General features: G+C 47.0%; 1 protein-coding gene across 2 annotated transcripts in view; it reads left to right on the forward strand.

Moving 5' to 3' along the window:
- The window catches only part of ST8SIA5 (ST8 alpha-N-acetyl-neuraminide alpha-2,8-sialyltransferase 5), a 65,040-nt gene that overhangs the window by 23,582 nt on the left and 25,170 nt on the right, over window positions 1-16,288 (forward strand). The window contains exon 2 of one of the 2 annotated variants that reach the window (XM_083403050.1): window positions 2,500-2,607. The exons of the other annotated variant lie outside the window; for it this stretch is intronic. Within the exon in view, the coding sequence (XP_083259176.1) occupies window positions 2,500-2,607 (108 nt within the window). The remainder of the gene's footprint in view (window positions 1-2,499; window positions 2,608-16,288) is intronic. 2 annotated transcript variants of the gene reach the window in all.

Here is a 16,288-nt window from a genome sequence, read left to right on the forward strand (position 1 = left end):
AGGTGAGTAAGGGGATGGATGGACGCGATAGATGGGAATGAAATTCTCTCTTTTCAAAAAAAGTTTTTATTTGATTTTACAAATAAAGAATTACAACAGTACAAATTACATATCCATATTTAGAGATTTCCCCAAATCTCTGGACTTCCCATCTTCCCTTCTGATTGTCTACCTTCTCAACTGCATATTATTTCATCATCCATGTTTTGTATCTTTCCATTTTGTCCATAATATTTGCTACATTCCAAGTGTTATTAGAATCCTGCTAATGTTTTCATCTGCGGACAGTGGTCTCCTAGATACAATATCAATTTCCCCATTCTTTATTAAAACTTTTTGTCCTCTGGGTTCCTGAGCTTTCTGGTCATTTTTGCCATTTCGGCATAATCCAATAGCTTGGTTTGCCATTCCTCTGTGGTAGGGACATTGTCTTCTTTCCATCTCTGGGCTAGTAGCATCCGTGCGGTTCAGGGCCGGATTTAGGTTTGATGAAGCGCTAATGAAGGTAATGGGGCCCTTTATATGTCCAGCTGTCCTTTGTCAACAACAAATTGTCACTGTTTTTTGTGTTGAATATATGCTACATGGCACAGTATTTTTCGCTGTATAAGACGCACCCGACCATAAGACGCACCTAGTTTTTAGAGGAGGAAAACAAGAAAAGCCAGCAAGAGCTGCAGACACACTCGCTCGGTGCGGCTCTTTAAAGAAAGAGCGGCTCTTGCTGGCTTTTCCGGGAGGTGGGAGGTGGGACTGATGGGCTCCATCCCTCCTCCCTGAAAAGCCAGAGCAAGCTGCGCAGCTATCGCTGAAGCCAGCAGAGCAAGAGGGAGAGCCGCACAGTGGCTCTTGCTCTGCTGGCTTCCCAGCGAAGCGGGGGGAGGAACGGAAGGGGCTCCATAAGGGCTCTTTTCCATCCCTCATCCTGCTTCGCTGGGAAGCCAGCAACCCAGAAGAGCTGTGCAGCTCTCGCTTTTGCTCTGCTGGCTTCAGCGATAGCTACGCAGCCTGCGTTCGCTCCATAAGACGCACACACATTTCCCCTTACTTTTTAGGAAGCTTTTAATGTTTGATGTATTACTGCATTTTAATATTTGGTTGGAAGCCGCCCAGAGTGGCCGGGGAAGCCCAGCCAGATGGGTGGGGTATAAATAAAAAATTATTATTATTATTATTATTATTATTATTATTATTATTATTATGAAAAAAGGGCATCTTAAGGATCAAAAAATACTGTAGTTCAAAGCGCTTTGCATGCAGTTAACCCAAACCATAGTTTAGCTACCATAGGGAGCCTCTTTGAAGGCTGACTGGTGTTGAAACAGTGCCTTCAGAGGAGGTTACTGTTAACCGCTAATCAGCAGTTGCAGCAACCTCCATTGAATGTTGACAGGTGTCAATCACCTGATGTCATTATGCTCTTGCTCTGCTGGCTTCAGTGATAGCTCCGCAGCCTACATTTGCTCCATAAGACGCACACACATTTCTCCTTACTTTTTAGGAGGAAAAAAGTGTGTCTTAAAAATACGGTACTTTATGGACCTAATAGGTATCTAAAGCCATTTGCACATAACAAAATATGTCTTTTATCACATTGATTTTATTTTGTTTTTTATCTTATATTTTGGAAATGTACATCCAGTTTTTTTTCCTTTAAAATTTTTGCCCCCCCCCCCGAGAGAGTGGGGCCCTAAGCTATAGCTTGTTTAGCTTATATGTAAATCTGGCACTGGTGCGGCTGTTGTCGCATACATAAAGAGCCTTTTCTGGATGGGAATGAAATTCTGCATGGGTTGGGAAAAGTGGACAGAGAGAGAATACGCATGTTGGAATCATAGGGTCGGAAGGGACCCCAAAGGTCATCCAGTCCAACCCCATGCAATGCAAGAATCTCAACTAAGGAAAATGCCCGTCAAGCGAAAGGAAGCGCTTTGACTTGGAAAGCATTGTTAAGCTGGGTTTTTAAAAAAAAAAAAACTTATTTAGAGCATTTGTAGCATGCTTTTCACCAAAAAAAGTCTCCCGAAGTGGCTTACATGAAATCAAAACAAGACACCCCCTTTCCGCAGGTTTTTTGACGCTGGCCTCTTCAGTAGCTGTACGGGACACCCCCGAAGAAGAAGCAGACTCCTAGAAAAGTTGCATTTGCTGCTGCAAGATGTAGAATTGGGCCACCGGTTGGGATGCCTTGCAAATCGGGTTAGGCAAATTCAGATGCTGTCTCCCAACCCAAAGAGAAAAGACCCTGACCTTTTGTAATGATAAAGTAGCCTTTCCCAAGTTGGTGCCCTCCAGATGTTTTGGACTGCAGATCGTGGCTGGGGCTGATGGGCTTTGCGATCCAGAACATCTGGAGGCTACCAGCTTGGAGGAAGGCTGCACTAAACCAATGAGGTTCCTGCCCTTTGCAAAAAGGCATTCCGTCCATCGTGTAACGGGCTGGAAAGAAACTGAGCCGATGAATGCTGCAAAATACCAATTGCCTCATTTTCTTGCTAGTGGGCTGCAGTTTAGCTGGCAGAATGGAGAGGAAATGGCCAATTGGACCGGCAGCCTCAATTTCACGGATGGCGGAGCTCTGAGGAGTGGCGGTGACACTGGCACCAGGTACAATCGCACCCCCCCAGGGCGTTGTGGTGGCGGGGTTGACCGTGGTCCCCGGGGAGAGTCTCTTGGCACAGTCGGGGCAGGCCCCACAGCTCAGTAGCAGAGCGCTGCCTCCTTTGCATGCATGAGGCCCCAGTGTTGCGTTCTGAGGCCAAAGGAAAAGGACTGGACCCTGATTAGAATAAGACATGAGGCTTTGACCGGCAAGGCTCTCGGAGGAAGTGCGTACACCACACCCCTCACCAGGCCATTTTATTAACAAAAGAACCCTTTACACAGCGCTCGTAAGAACCAATCATATTTCCTCTGAGCATTTAAACAAACCCCACGTGGGGACAAAGTTAAACTACAAACACTAGTTAAGCATGCACACTTTTGGAGTAAATGAATGAAAACTACAAAGGAGCGCATTCAGCAACCACGGAGGTCATAAACAATCAATACACATGATAAGAAGGATGGCCAGGAGGACAGCAATCATTATCAGCTTCATGTGAAACCTGTTTCCTGGCCCTAAGATTAACATCCTAAGATTAACATATCAGAAAAGCTACATCGACGAAACTGCCCACTGTCTTTGAGGACCCAGGACACCTGCCTGTCTAAGTGTGTACGTGACTTGTCAAGAAAGAGGAACAGGGATGCAGAGGTGTAGATTGATCAAGAATCATATCAAAATAGTTTAAACCTAGTCAACGCAATGCTTTCATTGCTGACACAGATGGCTTACTCTATATTTGTTATAATTCCTCATAGCAATCCCACCTGATCACTACACCCAGGATTTCTGGTAGCAGCACTGGGAAAGTCCCTGCGCCCACGGAGAGATCCCCGCAGGCCAGAGCACCAGGGTTAGATGGAGCATTGATCTAGCTAATGGGTTGGGGGTGGCGCCGTGGTCTAAACCACTGAGCCTCTTGGGCTTGCCGATCAGAAGGTCGGCGGTTCGAATCACCGCGACGGGGTGAGCTCCGGTTGCTCTGCCCCAGCTCCTGCCAACCTAGCAATCTGAAAGCACGCCAGTGCAAGTAGATAAATAGGTACTGCTGTGGCAGGAAGGTAAACGGCGTTTCCGTGCGCTCTGGCTTCCGTCACGGTGTTCTGTTGCGCCAGAAGCAGTTTAGTCATACTGGCCAGATGACCTGGAAAGCTGTCTGTGGACAAATGTAGGCTCCCTTGGTCTAAAAGCGAGATGAGCGCCGTAACCCCATAGTCGCCTTTGACTGGACTTCACCGTCCAGGGGTCCTTTACATTTTGACCTTTTAGATCTAACTCTGTGTATGTCATGGACTGGCTAAGAGAAGAGAATAAAGATTTGGGGAGGGTGGGACGTTCAGCTGCACAAGTGCAAATCCTTGCACTGATGGGACATATTAGTTGGTCTGATTGACAGATAAGTCTACTACCACTACTACTACTAATAATAATAATTTGCAAGCCTTTAGCAGCCTTTCCCCAAATACTGCCCTTCATCCAAAAAGCTGACAGGGTGGTTCATAGCATGAAGATACAAAAATGGAAACGTAAAATGCATAACAAAACAAAAGCAGAACAAACCCAGTAACCGCCATCCCATAAACACATTTGAAAGGCCGTAGAATGTTAACCAGCCAAACGCCTGGAGATGCTAGGATTTGAACCCAGGGCTGCCTGCCCTGGAGCTGTGGCCCTCTCTCCCCGCCCAATGCGGTAACAGGATTCAGCCTCCACATTTGTCCAAACGTGCCCCTCGCGCGCTGTCAGCTCTGCGTTCCTTTCAAACGGCAGAGTTAGCATCTGAAGCAATGTGACCCTTAAGGAAAGGATGAGCGAAAGCTGATCTGGACTCTGCAGTGCATTGTAATGGGCAAGGATGGCTCTCGTGCAGCAGCTACGTGACTCAGGCTGTTATATTTGCAGAACGCATCACTCAGAGCCGCTCCTCCTCCTCGTGCTCTCCAAAGGCAGCCGGCACAATTCGTGACCCTTTCCACTCACATATGGTAACTCCATAAGAGCCTAGTGCTGAACTTCCTATTTATTTTAGTTTGCAATTGCAGGTTTTTTTTTCATCCAAGGACCTCAGGGTGACTTTCAGGCTCCCCCCAACCTCATTTTTTTCCCTCAGCACAACCCTGTGAGGTAGGCGAGACTGAGAGGAAGAGAAATTTGAATCTGGATCTCCCTGGTCTTAATCCAGAACGCCAACCATTATACCACCCTGGCTCTCTTACTCATTTTCACCACCCTATTTTCTTGAAAATAGGTGTGGGGGTAAAGGGACTTTCAGCTATTTTTGACAAAAACAAAGCAAAACGGGGGACAGTTCAGGTGGCTGTGACAGTGGCTGCTCTTTAAATTTCCCAGAAGCCCTCTGGGGAAAAGCACTTTGTGGTGACATAGCATTGTTCCCAGGAGACTTCTGGGAAATTAAAATGGTGGCCAGCCTGACAATCACCTCTCTGGTCGTAGTGAAACCTGTGTTGGAGAAAAAGTGAGGTGGGGTGGTGGTTTCAAGGCACCCCCTTCCAACTGAGAGCTTTAGGGACATTCTAAATAAACTTCCTAGTTTGGCTTACTACCTGTGACTTCAAAGGTAGGGTCAGGGATTGTCCAACGGACCTCAAGACATGGCTAGTAGCTGTGTTCAGGTTGGTGGAAGGGCCATTGCTCAGTGGTAGACCTCAGTGTCCGGCATGAATGATGGGGGTGGAGACGCTCCTTCAGGTATACATGGCCAAGGCCGTAATTGGTTTAAGGCAGCTTATTGTCATCCCAAGTTGTGCAAGCCTTGTCTAAAATGACCATTAAAGGTAAAGGTAAAGGGACCCCTGACAGTTAAGTCCAGTCGCAGACGACTCTGGGGTTGCGGTGCTCATCTCGCTTTATTGGCCGAGGGAGCCGGCATACAGCTTCTGGGTCATGTGGCCAGCATGACTAAGCCGCTTCTGGCAAACCAGAGCAGCGCACGGAAACGCTATTTATCTTCCCACCGGAGTGCTACCTATTTATCTACTTGCACTTTGACGTGCTTTCGAACTGCTAGGTTGGCAGGAGCAGGGACCGAGCAACGGGAGCTCACCGTTTCGTGGGGATTTGAACAGCCGACCTTCTGATTGGCAAGCCCTAGGCTCTGTGGTTTAGACCACAGCGCCATCCACGTCCCTAAAATGACCATTAGGGTTGATGTTTTTCTTGCTTGGTCGTGGAACCCTTTGGGGATCTAAAGAGAGTGGAGGGTGGGCCCAGGGATTTCATGGACATTAACATGGTTTATGGTTGGTGGAAGGACCCCGAGTGAGAGGCAGGGAGGGGGAGACCTCCCAGGATGAGAGATTTGGAGAAGAAAGGAAAGTCCCACATGAGAGCTGGCTACCACTTTCTGTGGGTGGCAAAGGTTGAGAGCTACCTTTGAGTGAGGACTCTGCGTTTCCCCCCCTCTTCCTTTCTCTGCTTTTGTTTTTATTTGGATTACCGTATTTTTTGCTCTATAAGACTCACTTTTTCCCTCCTAAAAAGTAAGGGGAAATGTATGTGCGTCTTATGGAGCAAATGCAGGCTGCGCAGCTATCCCAGAAGCCAGAACAGCAAGAGGGGTTGCTGCTTTCACTGCGCAGCGTTCCCTCTTGCTGTTCTGGCTTCTGAGATTCAGAATATTTTTTTTTCTTGTATTCGTCCTCCAAAAACTAGGTGCGTCTTGTGGTCTGGTGCGTCTTATAGAGCAAAAAATACGGTAGTTTCTTTTCTCTTACTGGACCATGAAAAAAGCTTTAATAAAAGCTTAGGAAAATAAAATAAAGAGGGCAGAGGGGGAGGAAAATGCCTGGAGAGAGTTTGAGGACCTAGAATGCTTCATCAGTGCCCTGTCTCCTCTCATGACAAATCGGACACCAGACCATACGCAGCAGGGAAGGACTAGGTTGGTGGTCCTTGCTGACCTCAAGACATTTGATCCTCCAGGGTAATCTTCCTCCCTCTTTGCAAACCTGAGTCACCTTCAGCTTCATTCTGCAGTGAAACCGTAGTCCTGGCCGTACGGGAGGTCATGAGTTGCTAGCGATTAGAAGGATCCAAAGCATGCTATTTAGGAAGGTGACTTTGCTCCGATGTTACAGCCTCCAGCTGCAGCGCTCGGAAGTTGTGACCTTGTGCTGTCGCTTGGGAGATGGCGCTTCGCTTTCCCCTTGCGCACCATATTGTTTTCCACTGGCAATGCATTGTATCTTGCGATGTAATGACCCTCTCTTTCGCCCAAAGGTTCCCAGAGCAGCCTGCAGCAATTAAAAGTATAGCATCTAGATCAAGGGAAGTAATAGTGTCACTGTATTCTGCTCTGGTCAGACCTCACCTGGAGTACTGTGTCCAGTTCTGGGCACCACAGTTCAAAAAGGACTCTGACAAACTGGAACGTGTCCAGAGGAGGGCAACCAAAATGGTCAAAGGCCTGGAAACGATGCCTTATGAGGAACGGCTAAGGGAGCCGGGCATGTTTAGCCTGGAGAAGAGGAGGTTAAGGGGTGATATGATAGCCATGTTCAAATATATAAAAGGATGTCACATAGAGGAGGGAGAAAGGTTGTTTTCTGCTGCTCCAGAGAAGCGGACAAGGAGCAATGGATCCAAACTACAAGAAAGAAGATTCCACCTAAACATTAGGAAGAACTTCCTGACAGTAAGAGCTGTTCGACAGTGGAATTTGCTGCCAAGGAGTGTGGTGGAGTCTCCTTCTCTGGAGGTCTTTAAGCAGAGGCTTGACAACCATATGTCAGGAGTGGTCTGATGGTGGTTCCTGCTTGGCAGGGGGTTGGACTCGATGGCCCTTGTGGTCTCTTCCAACTCTATGATTCTATGATTCTATGAAAACAGCAATAAACAATCAAAATCACATTCTCACTGTGGGGTCACCAACATACTAACGCCCACAGCAGCAACGCAGCGTGTAAAAACCAGTAACCATTCTGACAGTTTGGGTTTTGTTGTTTCCTTTGCTCACTGGTGGTCTTCCAGATGTTGCCAGCCTTCCCCAGCCTGCATGATGGGAGTTGTAGTCTAACAACATCTGGAAGGCCTCCGGTCTATTTGAATGGACTGCTGCTGCTTGTTTGAACTTGCTGTGCTATTTTGTATGCTCAGATAGTGCTCTTATTGTTTCTGACTGTTTTCTTAGCCACCCTGGGAACATAAATAAGGGAGGAATATTAGAAAGCAGTTTTCAAAGGAGCATGAAAACGGCCTGTAGCTGGCAATGAAAGGACATTGGATTTGGCACCGGGTGAATTTTGGATGAGGAATGTTTGAAAGAACTTGGCATGTTCCCCTCCCCCAAATAATCTTTATTAGTTTTTCAATTAGATACTCCACATACACATATTGTATTACATTTTACCTTTACACTTGCTCTTCAGAGCTAACTTCCCTCCTTCCTTCTTCTGGTTTTTTATATCACATATAATTTTATCTCATTGTTTTCTTCCATTTTATATACTGTTATTCATTTTCCATATTTTGTCCATAGTGTATCCATAAACAAATAAGTCCTCATGTTTATACAATTCTTGTTGTCTGTCTGTACAGTGGTACCTCGGGTTACATATGCTTCAGGTTACATATGCTTCAGGTTACAGACTCCACTAACCCAGAAAAATTACCTCGGGTTAAGAACTTTGCTTCAGGATGAGAACAGAAATTGTGCTCCAGCAGCGCAGTGGCAGCAGGAGGCCCCATTAGCTAAAGTGGTGCTTCAGGTTAAGAACAGTTTCAGGTTAAGAACGGACCTCCAGAACGAATTAAGTACTTAACACTGTATTCATTTACCACTACTGTTAGTTATATTGGTTTCCTTATACATTTTGCTTCTTATTATTTTCATTATCCATCACTTTTCTTAATCTTTCCCGTTATGCGGTTTGTCTCTAATTCTACTGGTTTTACTATTTCATCTTATCTTTCCTATATACAGTGGTACCTCTGGTTACAGACGCTTCAGGTTACAGACTCTGCTAACCCAGAAATAGTACCTCAAGTTAAGAACTTTGCTTCAGGATGAGAATAGAAAATGCGCTGCGGCGGCAGCAGGAGGCCCCATTAGCTAAAGTGGTACCTCAGGTTAAGAACAGTTTCAGGTTAAGAACGGACCTCCGGAACGAATTAAGTTCTTAACCAGAGGTGCCACTGTGCAACATAGTTTTTTTGAGAGCTTGGCATGTTAAGCGTGGAGAAGAGATGGGCCGTAGCTCAAGGGTAGAACAGGTGCTTTGCATGCAGAAGGTCCCAAGTTGAGTCCCCACCATCTTCAGAGACCCCTGCCTGGAGACCTGCTGTCAGTTAGTGAATACAGAATTGATCTAGGTGGGCCAGTAGGTCTGATGCAGTATAAGGCAGCTCCTTGCTATTGGCATCTATCTATCTTTAGAGACAATGGAGTGCACCTCCAGGGGTGAAGTCAAACCGTTGCATTAGCAGCACCAAAGTGAACTCCCTGGGTGCAAGCCAGGGCAGTGTGTCTGGAGGTCCTGGGCTGCCCAGATGACCCAAAGCTGCAGTGGCCCAAAGGAAAGCAGAGCAATACGTTTTGGCACCAGTTGGGATGCAAGAGTTGCCGGAAGGAGACGGAAAAGGCACCATCCAACTGCCTTAGGGACTCCACTCCGGATCTGTGTAGCGTTTACTTCTTCTTCTTTTTTTAACCTAATTTTTATTGAGTTTTCCATATTACATTTCACTTTCATTGCATAAATCCATAACTTACAGTATTCTCAGAAAGTGCATCAACCTCCTTCCCTCTCTCTTTCTGACTTCGACATATCTTGATCAAATCCTTCGCATCTCTATAACCACTTCTTTACCTTATATTAACTTTTAACATTCACCCTCTTATATGTAAATTAGCTCCTTAATTGAACATTACCAAACATTTCATGTTAAAGCTGCAAACGTTTTCAGATGTTTACAATTTTCTTTCAAATAAACTATAAATTTGCTCCATTCCTTTTGAAACAATTCATCATGCCGATTTCGTATCTTTCCCATCAACCTTGCCAATTCCACGTATTCTACCATCTATATCTGCCAGTCTTCCAGGGTGGGGAGTTTTTGCTGCTTCCATCTTTGGGCCAGAAGAATTCTTGCGGCCATTGTGGCATACATAAACAAATTTACATCTTTTTTTTTTTTTATTTCCTCGCCAATTAATCCCAATAGAAATGCCTCTGGTTTTTAACTAAAATTATATTTAAATACCTTTTTTAATTCATTGTATATAATATCCCAGAAGGCCTTCACCCTGGTACAGGGCCACCACATATGGAGAAAGTTCCCTTCCTTCTCCTTGCATTTTCAACAAAGTTTATCATGAGACCTGTACATTTTGGCAAGTGATGTACCAACGATACATCATCTTCGTTAAATTCTCTTTAAGTGCCACACGTGCTGTAAATTTGATTGTTTTATTCCACATTTTTCCCCACCTCTCAAAATCAGTGTAGGGTTTACTTCTTAGCCTTTTCTACTCCTGAAGATATCACGCAAGGCAGCAGAGAGTTAGAACCAGTATTTTCCTTCTCCTGAATGGGCTACGTTCCCAGGTTGACAAGCCCCATCTGCCCCTCACTTCACAGCACATGTAGAAACTGGATTCTTGACCTTTGGACCCATTCTTGGTCTCATTAGCTCAATCTGCCAGAGCCTGTCTTTGTATTTTAGACACACACACACACACACATTTTTATTGATTTTTAAACATATCAGTTCCAACAATCATACAGCATATCTTTACTTATACAATATTTTGATTTCCGTCAACACCTCTGATGATTTTCCGTTCTTTATTGCTTATTCTGCATTTCTTAATTTCCTATTACATTTAATTATCCTTAACTAATAATTCTTTTCGTAGCCTTTCTTGTAACATTTCAAATAATCCACCTCACAAAACTTCTTGCAGTCCTACAAGCACGATCTGTTCATCACAATTACTTTTCAAAGAGTTCATAGATTTACTCCAGTCTTCTAACAATCTCTGGTCCTGCAGGTTTTGAATCCTTCCTGTTAATTTATCTAATTCTGCATAGTCCACAGAGCCTGTCTTTGTATGCAGGAAAAGTCCCGAACTCACCAAGGTTTGAGACCCATTGGCTAATAATAATAATAATAATAAATAATAAAAATAATAAATAAAACCAGGCTACCCTCACCTGGTTTAGCCAGCCAGTCAAAACTGTTTCTGGGGTGTGGCCGCTGTTGCATGCTGAGCCACAGGTGAGTGCCGAGTGCAGGGTGGGCACCAAAGGTGGACAGGTGACCCTAGAAGGAGCATGACATGCCCCCCACCAGAAGTACTACCCCTCCTCCAAGACCCCATATCCCTAAGATTAAGGCAAGAGAATGCAACTTGGGCAATCGATCCTGAAATGGACTCTGTTCCCAGTAGCCTGGTTTCATGTTGGTGAAGGAGGTTGATTAAGAAGAAGAAGAAGAAGAGTTTGGACTTGATATCCTGCCTTTCACTCCCCTTAAGGAGTCTCAAAGTGGCTAACAATCTCCTTTCCCTTCCTCCTCCGCAACAAACACTCTGAGGTGAGTGAGGCTGAGAGACTTCAGAGAAGTGTGACTGGCCCAAGGTCACTCAGCAGCTCCACCTGGAGGAGCAGGGAAGCGAACCCAGTTCACCAGATTACGAGTCCACCGCTCTTAACCACTGCACCATGCTGGCTCTCAAGACAAACTGGATGAACTTAACTTCCTCCCTGTTCCCCATTTGTGTTATTCAGCTCCTGCCAGCCCAGCTGCGTGCAATTGCACCAGGCAGAGTGGGAGTTAATAGACACGGCCATCAGGGAGAGCGGATGGACAAAAGTACAGCAGAGCTCTTCTAGGCGGGGAACTCCCAACACGCTGCCTTTGGAAAGAGGCCTTTCTGCACATCTGCAAGCGACTATAATCAGCTGCAGAGGAAGGAGGGGGCTGGGAGAGGATGCAAAGTGAAGTCCGGTGGAAAGGAGGCTTTTAGAGCAACGTGCTGGTCTGAAAAGTGGAGTTAATGGAACTGACATGAGATCTGAATATAGCACAGGATTCAGAAGTGCTTAGATTGGATGGATGGTCTCCCAGGTGGCAATTTCAGCCTCAAGGCAGTTTTATCCAACGTGTTATGGCCCTGCCAGATGTTAACCAAGGTGTGGTGGGGAACTTGCCCACAGTCTATTTATTTTCCTACATTGAGGTGAATCTTTACATGCCACCTTGCACCTTTACAGTCCGAGGCTGGTGTGCAGAAAAAGAAGAACACACACAAACTTGATAAAAACTATACCAACCTAAAATGGCCACAGTGTAATAGACTGGTGCCATAGAACAACAGGAGGGAAAACCATCAAATCCATCCAAACTTTCCTACACTCCACTTTGGGAAGATGGAACAAACTTTTTTTCTCCTGCTCCGGACTGTAGGACTCAAACCAATCAATTCAACTTACAAGAAGGACGATTACAACTGAACGTCAGGAAGAACATCCTGACAGTAAGAGCTATTTGACATTGGAACGGACTTGCTTGGGAAGTGGTGGACTCTTCTCCATTGGAAGTTTTTGAGCAGAGGTTGGATGGCCATCAGTCATAGATGCTTTAGTTGAGATTCCTGTTTTATGGTTGGTTGGACTAGATGACCCTGGGTGTCCCTTCCAACTCTATGATTCTATGATTCTATGAATACATTACTGGTGGCTAGCGCCCACTGGGATTGGTGAAACAGAAGCCAGGGAGATCCCTCTAGGCAGAATCCTCCTTAACCACCTTGTGTGCTGGTCCCGGGGGGGGGGGGAGTTACCGTGCGGCGTGGTCTGAGTCCGGTCCTGGGTCAAGGGTCTGGAGGCTGTCCATCAAGGGCGAAGCGGGGTCCAAGGCAAGGAGCTGGGCATGGTCAGGAACTCCGGAAGAGCAGGTCAGGGTGCTGGCAGGAACAGGTTTCCAACCTGATGTTGCTCCCACAACCTGGGACTGGGCTGACTGGCCTTTATCTCCTTTGAGGCCTAGGGCGGTCCCGGCCCACAGGTGACTTGCCTCCCCTGGCCTTAAGGCAAGCACTCCTCCTGAGACAACTTAGTTCCCTCCGCCTCTCTGCCCTGAGCCTCTGCAGCTCAGGAGAGGCTGGAGGGTTACTGGACCTAGAGGCAACCTCACCTTCCCCTGACAGGGCTGGGAGAGGAGCACCTGCAGGCAATGGGTCCTCGATCACCTCTGGAGCCAGAGCGGATTCAGCTGGTGTCTGCTCCTGAGGATCTGGCACAGGTGCAGGCGCTTCAGATTCAAGGCCCTGCCCCGGCTCAGCCAGCCCTGGAGGCGGGGCCTCCTGTGCAGGCTGGGATTCCTCCGGTTCAGCCTCTGAATCAGATTCCCAGGCCATCACACCTTGGCTGAGTAGGACACAGTGGTCAAGTTTATCTGTAATTAGTGATAAGAGAGGAGTGCTTGGGTGGAATACATCCCAGAGGGGCTTTGAGGGCCTTCAAGGTCTGGAGTCTCTTGTCCAAAATCTGGTAGGTACACAGGTTTTCTCAAGTCTTACATCTAAGAAGGTAGGATGTTTCTAGTTCTCATGGTGAAAGGAAAGGAAGCTTCCCTAAACTGGACATTTTCTTGTTAAAATATAGGAGAAAGAGAGACAGAGAAGTGTGTGTGTGTGTGTTTATGAGACAGGGGTCTCCAAGATATGCTGCTCTAAATGACATGTAGGGAATTTGGCGTCTCTGCAAGATGCAGCCCAGATTTTGGGCTCCTTCCAGCAGAGTTAAGATTACACAGTTCAACTGAAGGTCTCGGAGTGCAGCCTCTTTTATTCCTTCTGATAATTTTATGTGGCAAAATGCTGGACAGGCGTACATCTTCCCTGCTGCTTTCGCCTCTGGACGGACCTTTGTTTTATTTTTATCCGGTTATCTGCGTAAACAGGAAATGACCACGGGAAAGAAAGAAACCTCAAGACATCTTGAGGAGTGTTTATATCCTTCTCATAAAATTGGCAGCTAGCACTGACCCACCTTGCTTTCCTTTCCTTCCCTTTGTTCCTCAATCTTGGGAGTCCCTCCGTGAGCCAAGTTTCCCTCCAGCCTGCCGGATTCCCATATGGCAGATGAGCTGTGAAATGTGAGCTGGGTTTTTCTAATTTAGGAATTGCGGATAGCACAGCCAGGGAATGACGGACGTCATCCTTGAAGATTTATTTGTCTTTCACGGCTGACTGGTCCAGCACCGCCACCCCACCCCATCATCTTGGCTATAACATTTTGTAGTAGGAAATGTCTCTGTTTCTCCCATCGCTTTGGAAGGTTGGAATGTAAAAAAAGCCTGCTGGATCAGGCCAGTAGTCCATTTAGTCCAGTATCCTGTTCTCACAGTGGCCAGTCAGATCCCTATAGAAAACCCTCAATCAAGACAAGATTAGACAAGAGCCCTCTTCCCTCCAGTGGTTTCCAGTAACTGGTATTTGGAAACATTGGTGCCTCCAACCATCATGGCTAGTAGACATCAACAGCCCTCTCCTCCATGAATTTGTCTAATCCTCTTTGAAACCAATTCAAGTCCATGAACATCACTGCTGAAATCCTGAGTAGGAGCACACAATGCAGGGATAGCTCAGTCGGTAGAGCATGAGAGTTTTAATCTCAGGGTTGTGGGTTTGAGCCCCACACTGGGCAAAAGATTCCTTCATTGCAGGGGGTGAAGTAGATGATCCTTCCAACTCTACAATTCTATGATTTTGTCGAAGCCCTCTGCTTATTTGGGCTCAGTTCAGAGTGCTAGTTTCAACTTAGGAAGGCCTATACGGCTTGGGACCAAAGTATCTCAATGATTGCCTTCTCTTGTGCAAACCTCCGCATTCCTTGCAGTCATTTGGAGGGGCTCTTCATTGGATTTTCTCACCTGCTCCAAGCCATGGCATGACCAGCACCTTGGAGAGGGACCAAGGTGTGTGTTTCAGGACCATGGACAGGGACCCTGCAGTTGAAGTTGCCTGAGCAGTGTCTTAGAGTAGGCATGCCCAACAGGTAGACGATCTACTGGTAGATCACGGGACGAACCCCGAACCCCCCAAAAGGGGGTAGATCACTGCCAGTTTATAACTCTGTGAGTAGATCACAGTCTCTTGGGAGTTGGCCACCCCTGTCTTAGAGCAACTGGCAGATCTTTAGAGGCGTTCACAGGCTAGAGGCCCTTCCCTCCAAATCTGACCAACTGCCTTCTTCTGCATCCATTGGTCTCTTCTAAGCCCTGAGGTTCCAGGTTAAGAGGACAGCTCATAAAGGTCTCTCCAGTCATTCAGAGGCAAAGGTCTCCATGGGGTTCTGGAGAGATGTGGGTGCCCATGGCACTACATTGGATGGACACGGGATAGACCAGGAAGTAAATCCATCTGCTTAGGGCTGCCATTGCTGGAGAGCTCTTGCCAAAGTTTCTGAGCTACTTTTTAAGGAAATTCACACAAAAAAACCCCCACTTCCTTTATGGATTGCCATTGTCAGGAGTTCAGCTTACACTTGAGTAAGACCCTGGCAGAGACACATGCCCGACTGGCATGTTCTTTCCCTCCTGGTCGATCGTTTGGGAGCTTCATAAGCTTTCTTCAGCCCTAACATCACAGTGACTGATACCAACAGACTTAGGGATCTGCAGAGTCTTTGCAGCTTGTGTGACAGACCTCAGCAACTCAGCATTTTGGCTAATCTACTTTATTTACATATAAACACACACGGAACACTGCAACATGGTTCCCTCTCTCTCTAGCAGTGAGAGAGAGTTGAGAGAGAGTTGAGAGTTGAGAGCCAGTGTGGTGTAGTGGTTAAGAGCGGTAGTCTTGTAATCTGGGGAACCGGGTTCGCGTCTCCGCTCCTCCACATGCAGCTGCTGGGTAACCTTGGGCTAGTCACACTTCTCTGAGGTCTCTCAGCCCCACTCACCTCACAGAGTGTTTGTTGTGGGGGAGGAAGGGAAAGGAGATTGTTAGCCGCTTTGAGGTTCCTGAAGGGGAGTGAAAGGCAGGATATCAAATCCAAACTCCTCTTCTTCTTCTTCTTAGCATCAGACAGCAAAGAGAAAAAAAGAACAAAGGACAACAGTCCCACTTCACGGAACACAGTAACACAAACATCCTGTCTCCATCACTTCCCACTCTGTGGAGTCAAAACTTACCACGTCATGTGAAAGACAACAATCGCATGACTACAATCATGGAGCAGGAATTCTAACAGCCATATGCCTGGGTTTCCCCAGACATTTTTACCAATTTTCAGAAATTCCGCCTGGACGCTATTTCTGGTGGATGAACCCTAGATACAGTGGTGCCTCGCAAGATGAAAGTAATTCGTTCCGCGAGTTTTTTCATTGAGCGAGCTTTTTCGTCTTGCGAAGCACCACTGCAGTTAAACACTAACAACGATGGGGAGGAGCGGGGAGAAGCAGGGCAGCTGCCACAGCCGGTACCTCGGACTCACCCGCGCCTTGTGGCCACTGCGCAACGCGGCTGCTGGAGGGCGGCGGGGCTCAGGAGTGCGACTCCGGCTGCAACGCTGGCTGCTGGCGGCAGCGGCTCTCTGAGAGGAGCGCGCGAGGGCGGTGGGCAGCGGCGCGAGGCAGCCGGAAGGTCGGCCGTCAGCCGGAGGGTAGGAGGGAGCCGGAGGAGTCGTCAGCCGGAAGGTGGGAGGGAGCCGG

This window comes from Podarcis tiliguerta, assembly GCF_965153285.1.
Source record: "Podarcis tiliguerta genome assembly, chromosome: 11".
Taxonomy (NCBI): domain Eukaryota; kingdom Metazoa; phylum Chordata; class Lepidosauria; order Squamata; family Lacertidae; genus Podarcis; species Podarcis tiliguerta.